General features: G+C 45.6%; 1 protein-coding gene across 1 annotated transcript in view; it reads left to right on the forward strand.

Moving 5' to 3' along the window:
• Positions 1-342: 342 nt before the first annotated feature.
• Positions 343-11259, forward strand: part of XRCC2 (X-ray repair cross complementing 2) — a 38222-nt gene continuing 27305 nt past the window's right edge. Inside the window, exon 1 of the mRNA XM_032244933.1 lies at positions 343-499. Within this exon, the coding sequence (XP_032100824.1) occupies positions 461-499 (39 nt within the window). The 5' untranslated portion in view covers positions 343-460. The remainder of the gene's footprint in view (positions 500-11259) is intronic.

Here is an 11259-nt window from a genome sequence, read left to right on the forward strand (position 1 = left end):
TTTTTTTTTTTTTTTTTTTTTTTTTTTTTTTTTTCAGAATTAACCGTGAATCACACTCACCCGAGAACGGACAAAAAGGCCTGCTTGTGCAGTATCCGTACTTTAATGGGTAAACAAACTAGGTACGTACGGCCAGTTTTACCCAACGTAATAGTAACGAACTGAAGTTTACGACAGAGAAGAAGAGCACCAATTGTCCCCTCACCGCCACCCCTGCCCAGTCACCAGGGAGACGCCGGAGCGCGCCGCGGGGGTACGCGGGAGTCTGACGTCACGAGAGCTGGCGGGGGTAGGCAGCCCGCACGCCCCATTGCGCATGCTCCCGCCTTGGCGTCCGCGGCCTGTCGCAGTGCGCACGCGCGCGGGTGGGCGGGTTTGACTGGCTGTAGGGTCCGCGCTGTCGGTGAATGGCGTTGGTGGCGGGAAAGTTGAGTTCCCGGTGCGCCGAGCCTACGGGGCGATGTGTAGTGACTTCCATAGGGCTGAGTCTGGGACCGAGGTGAGAGCCGCCGGGTGGGGAGCGAGGGACAGGGGAACGAGGCCGCCGGTGGGCGAGGGGAGCCGAGGGAACCTGGGGGGCTGCGAGGCTTGGGGCGGCTTGGCCTGGCCGGGCGGGGACCGGGCGCTCGGCCTGGAGGCCGGCGATGCTGGCACCCTCCGCCGCCTCTCACCTGGGCCCCAGAGGTCCGCCCCTGGGCAGCCTGGAGTCCTCCTAAGTGGGAGGACCGAGCGGAAATGGAAAGTCTACCGCTGGAGATGGCAAGCTATGCAAGGAAAGCTAGAAATGGGCGGGTCGCCCGTGGGAGCTCTTGGAGCGTTTCTGGAATAGGTGGTGTTTGAGGAGGTTGCTTCACCTCCCTGTAGCCCACGTGTCTGCCTAGTGCATCTGGCCCTCGCCACCCCAGTGTGCGTTTCCAGCCCGAGTACCCCCAGAGCCACACATAGCCGTTGGATGCCCCTCAAGAATTGAACCAAGTGTCCAGCTGGGTATCAGCTACGGGTTAAGGGATAGGAGTAAGCATCAAAAGACGTAAGTTCTGCTGTTAAAGAACTAGTGAGGGTGGCCGCTGTAAGAATGACAGTATATGCACAAAAGTTTATATCCCTTAGAGGCGCAGGCGTCATGGAAGACGAAGGGGGAGATGAGTGAAGTTTCAAGGACCATTGAAGTGGTTTGGTAAGGAGAGGATGCCATTCAAAGCAGAGACAGTTGGGAGTATATGGGCTCTGAATTAAGCAAGAGCATGGCTTATTTAGGGAACTGCAAGGAGTTCTGTAAGATTGGAACAAACCGAGTGAGTGAGGGGCAACAGGCTGGGAAGTCAGCGCTGAGCAATAGGCAGGGTAGGCAGGATCTTTGACGCAGATGAGAGAGGAAGCAATCTCAAGAGTCAGCAGACTGTGTTGTGGAAGTCCGTGTAGTAAATATTTAGGCTTTGCAGGCCATGCCATTTCTGTCACAGCCACTCAACTCTGCTGTTCTAATGGGAATGCAGTCATAGATAATAAACAAAGGCAGAGGGCAGTGTTCCAATAAAGCTTTGTGTTTTGCATTTGGCCTACTGGCCATAGTTTGACAATCCCTGTTCCTAAAGAGGAGAGCCACTGTTTAGTATAAGAATGGCTACAGTTAAAACCATATATATATATTAAAATACATATCATATATACAATACGTAGTACATAACATATATTAAAACATATATATATATGTATATATATATATTTTTTGAGATGAAATCTCACTCTCTCACCCAAGCTGGAGTACGGTGGTGCTATCTCAACTCACTGCAACTTCTGCCTCCTGGGTTCAAGAGATTCTCCTGTCTCACCCTCCCAAATAGCTAGAATTACAGGTACACGCCACCTCACTCGGCTAGTATTTGTAATTTTAGTAGAGACAGGGTTTCGCCATGTTGGCCAGGCTAGTCTAAAACTCCTGACCTTAGGTGATCTACCTGCCTCAGCCTTCCAAAATGCTGGGATTACAGGTGTGAGCCACCGTTCCCCACCGAAACCTTGTATTTAAATGATTATTTGAAACCAGGTTAAGGTCCGATGATTTTTGCAGTCGGAACGAGCCTAGCATCCAAAAAATGGGAATCTAGCACAGTCATGTCATGGAACAAAGAATTTAACATCATGTCCTTTGCCTCCCTTGTTTGTGTGGCAATCCTGAGGCTAGCTCCTATTACTTTGGAGTAGAGTGGAGTGGAATGGAGAATAGGAAGCTAGGGAATTGGCGCTGCTCCATTTTCCTTGTATTAACAAAACCAGTTAAGCCAGCTCTTTCCCTTTAAGTGTCTTGGGGAATTATATGGCCACTGTCAAATCTGTTGGAACGCTAGCTTCTTTGGACATTCATCTACTTTGAGGTTACTTGGAGGCATTGTGTTGAGGAATATATCTGAAGTCGGAAGCTAACCCAAGAAACTGAAACAACCTACTTTAATTTTTTTTTGAGACAGAGTCTTGCTCTGTTGCACAGGCTGGAGTGCAGTGATGTGATCTCGGCTCACTGCAACCTCCGCCTCCTGGGTTCAAGCAATTCTCCTGCCTCAGCCTCCTGAGTAGCTGGAACTACAGGTGCGCGCCACCACGCCTGGTTAATTTTTGTTTGTTTGTTTGTTTGTTTAGTAGAGATGGGGTTTCACTATGTTGGCCAGGCTGGTCTTGAATTCCTGACCTTGTGATCCACCTGCCTTGGCCTCCCAAAGCGCTGGGGATTACAGGTGTGAGCCACTGCTCCCTGCCTACTTTAAAATTTTAATTCACTAGAATTAGAACCTAATAAAATAGTTAACCTTTCTTGTGAGTAGCAGGGAAAAGACATTTCATACGGGGTCAAACTTGTAAGAATTTTTTTTAGGTTGGGCATGGTGGCTCACTTCCGTAATCCTAGCACTTTGGGAGGCCGAGGCAGGCGGATCACTTAAGGTCAGGAGTTCAAGACCAGCCTGGTCAACATGGTGAGACCCTCTGTCTACTAAAAATAAAAAAAATTAGCCGGGCATGGTAGTGGGCGCCTGTAATCCCGGCTGCTTAGGAGGCTGAGGGAGGAGAATTGCTTGAACCTGGGAGGCAGAGGTTTCAGTGAGCTGACATCATGCCACTGCACTCCAGCCTGAGTGACAGAGCAAGACTCCGTCTCAAAAATCAAACAAAAAATATTTTTTTAGCAGATTCTAAGGATGAAGTTTATGATAAGCCAGGTGGAGAGTGGAAAACATATGTGATCTTGATTTTGAAAAGACAAGCATTTGACTACAGTTTACAATAGAACAATCCATTTTTACCTTGTTTTTTGCACAGTAGCAGTGGAATTTTTACTTCTAAATCTCACTGAGATTGTGAGGAACGATTCAGTGATTTGGGCAGTATTTTGGTATCATCTACCAAATGGCCTCATTTGTTTACAGTTGTTAAAAAAATGGTGTACTTTGCATTGTTTCAAGAATGCTAATATGCCTTGCATTTAAAAATAGTAAAAAATTGGAAGTGTCTGTCCAGTTTTGGTTGCTATGCACAAGATACCATGCTTTCTTTAAAAAACTAACCCCATTATATTTATTATTAAAGCAGTTCATGTACATGGCAGAAAATTTCAATAGCACTGAAGTGAAAAGTAGGAAATGTCTCCAGTCTCAATATCATTTCCCAAGAATAGCCCTGTGAATGTTTGTACATTCTTCCAGAAATTTTCTAATGACATATTTTGGAGGCTTAGATTCAGAGAATGCTGGACTGGAAGTTCAGAAACGTTGGTTCTACTAGGAGCAAGCATTGTGATTTTGGATATCATTTAAGCTTTGCTATACCTTTGTGAAATGAGGGTGGTAGACTAGTTTCTCAGTTCCTTTACAGTTCTACCTTAAGGAAGTGGATTCATATACTTCTTTGTATCCTTTGAAGTAAACACAGTGTCTGCCTAGTAAACTTAAATTTTTACTGATAATAACGATTGGTTTTCATTTTTTATTTTTTTTGAGATGGAGTTTTGCTCTTGTTGCCCAGGCTGGAGTGCAATAGCGCAATCTCGGCTCACCGCAGCCTCCGTCTCCCAGGTTCAAGCGATTCTCCTGCCTCAGCCTCCTAAGTAGCTGGCATGCACCACCACACCCAGCTAATTTTTGTATTTTTAGTAGAGATGGGGTTTCTCCATGTTGGTCAGGCTGGTCTTGAACTCCTGACCTCAGGTGATCCTCCAGCCTCCGCCTCCCAAAGTGCTGGGATTATAGGCATGAGCCACTGTGCTGGCCTGGTTTTCTTAAAAAGAAAAGCTATGGGGGGATCTTTTTGCTAGAGGCAAATATTACCTAAGATAAATATTTAATATTTCTTTAAAAATAATAATTGGTGTTGTATAATCACAGAGTTTTAGAACAATGCTTATCACCTTTTATCTTTGCATCCTTTTTACCCCTCCGTGTTCCTTCATTACAATTATTCCATTATAATTCTCATCAAATTACTTGCCTCTTAAGGCTTCTAACCTATTTACCTAACCATGGTGAAACCCAACTGTCTACTTCCACTCAGCTGAATATTACTAGAGAAAATCACAACTAGGCTGATTTTAAATTTATATATTTATTTTCATTTTTTTGAGAAATGGTCTCACTCTTGTCACCCAGGCTGGATGGCAGTGGCACTATTATAGCTCCTTGCAGCCTTGACATCCTGGCTCACGTGATTTTCCCACCTCAGCCTCCCGAGTAGCTGGGACTGCAGGGACACACTACCACACCTGGCTAATCTTTGTATTTTTTGTAGTGATGGGGTTTTGCCATGTTGCCCAAGCTGGTCTCAACCCCTGGGCTCAAGTGATCTACCTTCCTCGGCCTCCTAAAGTGCTGGGATTGCAGGTGTGAGCCACTGCGCCTGGCTCCATTTTAAATTTATAATCATCAATCTTAAAAGGGCATCTAGTCTAACAGTATTTCCCTAGTAATTCACTTTTCTCACTACAAAACATCCAGCCTTCTTCCAGAATTCCAGACTCATGTTCTATCATCTTGACAGAACCATGTGTATGTTTAATAGACATCCCAAGGCCGGGCGCAGTGGCTCACGCCTGTAATCCCAGCACTTTGGGAGGCCGAGGCAGGTGGATCATGAGGTCAAGAGATCGAGACCATTCTGGTCAACATGGTGAAACCCCGTCTCTACTAAAAATACAAAAAATTAGCTGGGCATGGTGGTACGTGCCTGTAATCCCAGCTATTCAGGAGGCTGAGGCAGGAGAATTGCCTGAACCCAGGAGGCGGAGGTTGCGGTGAGCCGAGATTGCGCCATTGCACTCCAGCCTAGGTAACAAGAGCGAAACTCCGTCTCAAAAAAAAAAAAAAAAAAAAAAAAAAAATAGGCATCCCAGATTTAAAACCATTCAGGATAAATCCTCAATTGCATGTAGATCCAAGGGAAATACACTGAAGAGTTTATATATTAGAGAAGAGTATTGTATGTATCGATGTTAAATTTATTATTGTGATTGTAATGTGATTATGCAGAAGAATACCTTTTTTCTCTTTTTTGAGTTTATTTTGGTTTTATTTTTTGTTTTTGTTTCTTTGTCAGGAATATCTTTTTGCTTGGGAGATATAAAAGTACATGAGGAGAAGTTGTTCTGCAAAAGAAAAAGTTAACGCAAATTTGGCAAAATGTTAGCAATTGGTGGATCTAGGTGAAGGTATTGGGTGTTCACTGTACTATTCTTAAACTTTCTCTGTAGGTTTTTTCACCATGTTGGCCAGGATGGTCTCCATCTCTTGACCTCATGATCTGCCCGCTTCAGCTTCCCAAAGTGCTGGGATTACAAGTGTTAGCCATGGCCCCCAGCCAAATTTTTGAATTTTTTTTTTTTTTTTTTTTTTTTTTTTGATATAGAGTCTCACTCTATCACCCAGGTTGGAATGCAGTGGCGGGATCTCAGCTTACTGCAACTTCCACCTCCCTGGTTCAAGCCATTCTCCTGCCTCAGCCTCCCCCAGTAGCTGGGAGTACAGGCACCTGCCACCACGCCCACTTAATTTGTTTTTTTGAGACAGAGTTTCATTCTTGTTGCCCAGGCTGGAGTGCAATGGCACAATCTTGGCTCACTGCAGCTGCCTCCTCCCGGGTTCAAACGATTCTCCTGTCTCAGCCTCCCGAGTAGCTGGGATTACAGGCATGTGCCACCACACCCGGCTAATTTTGTGTTTTTAGTAGAGATGGGGTTTCTCCATGTTGGTCAGGCTGGTCTCGAACTCCCAACCTCATGTGATTTGTCTGCCTCAGCCTCCCAAAGTGCTGGGATTACAGGCATGAGCCCCTACACCTGGCCAGTTTTTGTATTTTTAGTAGAGTCGGGGTTTCGCCATGTTGGGCAGGCTGGTCTTGAACCCCTGACGTCAAGTGATTTGCCTGCCTCCACCTCCCAATGTGTTGGGATTACAGGTGTGAGCCACCACAACCATCCAAATTTTTCAAAATTTAAAAATGGGGCTCAAAAACTTAATGTGTCTCAAACTGAAGTCTTGAGTCATTCTACCTGGTGCATAAGCCAGACACCTTGGAGTCCTCCTTGACTCTGCTTGTTCTCACATATCCTGTCAGTGCACCTGATTCCTAAGCAAATTCTGTCTCCTGTACGTTCTATATACCTGGTGAATTTGACCACTTTCCGCTGTCTTTACGGCAACTGTCATTCCTGCCTGTCCATCATTCCTGCTGCTGTGCCCACGCACCTCCTTTTATTGCGGTAACCTAAATGGTCTCTGCCTACAGCCTTTCCACACTTACCCCAGGCTATTTTCTACAGAATATCCAGAGTGATTCATTTTAAACATAAGCTGACTCTACTGCTGGAAAGCTTCCCAGAGGCTCCCATATTGTTTACAGTAAAATGCAGAGTCCTTATCCTCTCCTACATAGGTACAGGAGTTGCCCTGTAGCCCCACCCATACCCGTTGTTTCAGTCTTCTGCTCTTTTGTTCTCATCTCCTGCTCCCCCAGTCTTCTCCAGACATGTCCCTTGAATATGCCAAACATGTTCCATGTCAGAGCCGTTTGTGCTTCCTGATCATTCTGCCTCGATTGTACTCCCCTTAGAAATTCACATGGCTTACTTCCTCATGTACTTCTTAGTTTCCACTCAGATATCAACAAACAGGAGAAGCCTTTCCTGCTTATCCAGTATAGAGCAGCCAGCCCTCCTCTCAGCCGTGACTCCTTTACCCCGTTTGTTTGTTTGTTTATTTATTTGGAGACTTGAGTCTTGCTCTACCGCCCAGGCTGGAGTGCAGTGGCCCGATCTTGGCTCACTGCAACCTCCGCCTCCCAGGTTCAAGCGATTCTCCTGCCTCAGCTTCCCGAGTAGCTGAGACTACAGGCATGTGCGCCACCATGCCCAGATAAGTTTTGTATTTTCAGTAGAGACCAGATTTCGCTATGTTAGCCAGACTGGTCTCAAACTCCTGGCCTCAGGTGATCCTCTTGCCTCGGCCTCCCAAAGTGCTGGGATTACAGGCATGAGCCACCACACGCGGCCTTCAGTTCTAAATTTGTTTGTTTGTTTGTTTGTTTTTTGAGACAGAGTCTTGCTTTGTTCTCCTGGGTTCAAGCGATTCTCCTGCCTTAGCCTCCTGAGTAGCTGGGACACAGGCACGCATCAGCATACCCAGCTTATTTTTATTTATTTATTTAGTTTTTTGAGACGGAGTTTCACTCTCGTTACCCAGGCTGGAGTGCAATGGCGTGATCTTGGCTCACCGCAACCCCCGCCTCCTGGGTTCAAGCAATTCTGCCTCAGCCTCCTGAGTAGCTGGGACTACAGGCATGTGCCACCATGCCCAGCTAATGTTTTGTATTTTTAGTAGAGACGGGGTTTCACCATGTTGATCAGGATGGTCTTGATCTTTTGACCTCGTGATCTACCTGCCTCGGCCTCCCAAAGTGCTGGGATTATAGGCGTGAGCCACTGTGACCGGCCTATTTTTGTATTTTTAGTAGACAGGGTTTCACCATGTTGGCCAGGCTGGTCTCAATCCCCTTACCTTGTGATCCACCTGTCTCAGTCTCCCAAACTGCTGGGATTACAGGTGTGAGCCACTGCGCCCAGCGTTCAGTTCTAAATTTCTTTTTTTTTTTTTAACTTTTTTTATTTTTTGAAAATGGAGTCTCACTCTGTCGCCCAGGCTGGAGTGCAGTGGCGTGATCTCGGCTCACTGCAACCTCCGCCTCCTGGGTTCAAGCCATTCTCCTGCCTCAGCCTTCTGAGTAGCTGGGACTTCAGGCACACGGGGCCACGCCCGGCTAATTTTTTTTTTTGTATTTTGATAGAGATGAGGTTTCACCGTGTTGCTTAGGCTGGTCTCAAACTCCTGACCTCAGGTGATCGACCTGCCTTGGCCTCCCAAAGTGCTGGGATTACAGGCGTGAGCCACCGTGCCCGGCCCTAAATTTCTTGAAGTTAGTTTTCCAGCTCAGGATATGGTCTGTCTTGAATGTTCCATGGGCGCTTGAAAAAATTGGGTGTTCTGCTGCTGTCAGGAGGAGTCTTCTTAACATATGAATTAGAGCTTGCCATTTGAGTGTGGTGTTTGTGTCTTCTGTATCCTTGCTGAGTTTCTGTCTAGTAGTTCTATCAGTTGTTGAGAGGTGGGTGTTGAAGTTCTAAAGATAAGTGGATTTATCGGTTTCTCTTTTCAGCTGTATTAATTTTGCTTCATTTATTTTGAGGACGCTGTTTGATTTTACTCACTTAGGATTGCTGTGTCTTCCTGGTGAATTGATACTTCAATCATTTTGTAATGTGCCTCATTGTCTCTAGTAATTTTATTTCTTAGAAGTCTACTTTATCACATATTAATATGGCAATTCCTGCTTTTTCATCAAATCTATATTAATAACATACTGATTTGTTTTTCAGAATTTCCTCCTCCTAAAATAGAATAATAATTTTTTCTTGGGCCAAAAGACAGATAAAAATAAATAGAGTAATAACTTTTACTCCTAAGAAAGGGCAACTTCTGCACTTGTTAGATACATTCCATCCATCCCATGCCGCTGCTTCAGGGACATCCCACCTGTCGTTCTTCCCCCTTCCATCATTTTTCTCTGCCTTCTGCATCATTTCTCCCAGTCTTTTTCATCAGTATCCCAACCTAAAACAATGAAAACAAAACAAACGAAAGACCCCTCTCTCCACCACACTCGCCCTGCCAGCCCCAGTTCTGTACCCTCATCACAGCCGTGAGTTGCACTCTCTGCCCCCACTTCCCTCTCTTACGGTAGCCTTCCCACTGAGTTCTGGCTTCCCTCTCCACCCTGTTCACTGAAGTGCTCCCATCAAGGTTATGTGCAACCAGTTGCCAGTGCAGCACTTATTTCTGTGTCCTCATACTGGACCTGTCAGTTGATCACGTGTCACCATAAAGTATTTCCTCTCCTCAGGACTCTTGAGGGCCTGACTCCGTCAAACTTAGGGCCTGAAGGAACACAGGAAAATGTGTGCTTCCTGCAGGCAAGCTGTCTGAGGAAAGGACAGACATGTCTAGTTTCTGCTCTTAAAATTACCCATAGAACAGTGTCCCTCCTGGAAGAAGAGAGAAGGAAAGGATCGGAGAAGATACCAGAAGTATTTTTCCAGCATAGTTCTTCCCATACAAATGGGTTAATGAGTGTTTCACCATCAGAAAGCTCCTGCAGTTTTGATTTTGTGCTTTCCTGCCTCTTGCTATGATCTGATATAGAGATTATGTTTATGCCTTAAGTGAAATTCTGAAGCACAGTCTGATAAAATTTTCTAATCTTAAGCATTCATTTAATGGAATTAATAATTTGGGAAACTTCTTAAGTTTAAAATTTAGTACTATAGTCAGATGATAAACTGTCCATGAAAAAAACTTTTTAAAAAATGCAGTGCTTACGGCTGGGCGTGGTGGCTTATACCTGTAATCTTAGCACTTTGGGAGGCCGAGGTGGGTGGACCACAAGGTCAACAGATTGAGACCATCCTGGCCAACATGGTGAAACCCTGTGTCTACTAATACAAAAATTAGCTGGGCAAGGTGGCGTGTGCCTGTAATCCCAGCTACTCGGGAGGCTGAGGCAGGAGAATTGCTTGAACCTGGGAGGCAGAGGTTGCAGTGAGCCAAGATCGCACCACTGCACTCCAGCCTGGGTGACAGAGCTAGACTCCCATCTCAAAAAAAGAAAAAATTTAGTGCTTACAAATTCTTAGAAATTGATGCTGCTTAAATAGTCATGTATATGTAACTTTTGCATGACTTTTTTTATTTTTTTGAAAAAGATGGGGTTTCACCATGATGGCCAGGCTGGTCTTGACCTCCTGATCTCAGGTGATCCACCCACCTCGGCCTCCCAAAGTGCTAGGATTACAGGTGTGAGCCACTGCGCCTGGCTTTTGCTTGACTTTTTATGTATTCTTCTATTTTCCCTTCCTTCTTACAGGATGATTGCTTTTTAAAAGTATTTATAAAAGCAGCGGCCCTTCAGGGAATATACTTTGAAACAATGGCATTTAACTGTACGATATTTGAGTAATAGTTCTTTTCCATAAAATTTAGACAATTGCTTTATTCAAGAGCCACTACCATGCCCTGAAGGACAACTGAATTTTCAAAGTGGCAGAGAAGTCTGATTTCACATGTGAAGGAGAATTTGTTCTCTGATTCTAGGGAGTGTGGTGAGAATGGCCAAGCTTTACATTGATCCCACACATCTTCACATCGCTGCTGCCCTCTGCCTCCTACTCTTTCCACCTGCTCTCTGCCTTCCCTGTGTTGCCAGGTTACACATACATTTTCACCTGAAGTAACTTTCCTCTTCATATCAGTAGTACTACTATTAAGAATTGTGTTTGGCCAGGCTTGGTGGCTCACACTTGAGAGAAGAAAGGGGAGTATAAAGAACCTCCAGCCGGACACGGTGGCTCACGTCTGTAATCCCAGCAGTTTGGGATGCCAAGGCAGGCAGATCGCTTGAGGTCAGGAGTTCAAGACCAGCCTCACCAACATGGTGAAACCACGTCTTAAAAAAAAAAAAAGAAGGCCGGGTGCGATGGCTCAAGCCTGTAATCCCAGCACTTTGGGAGGCCGAGGCGGGTGGATCACGAGGTCAAGAGATCAAGACCATCCTGGTCAACATGGTGAAACCCCGTCTCTACTAAAAATACAAAACATTAGCTGGGCATGGTGGCGCGTGCCTGTAGTCCCAGCTACTCAGGAGGCTGAGGCAGGAGAATTGCCTGAACCCAGG

This window comes from Sapajus apella, unplaced genomic scaffold (assembly GCF_009761245.1).
Source record: "Sapajus apella isolate SASKATOON/1434 unplaced genomic scaffold, GSC_monkey_1.0 scaffold56, whole genome shotgun sequence".
Lineage (NCBI taxonomy): Eukaryota > Metazoa > Chordata > Mammalia > Primates > Cebidae > Sapajus > Sapajus apella.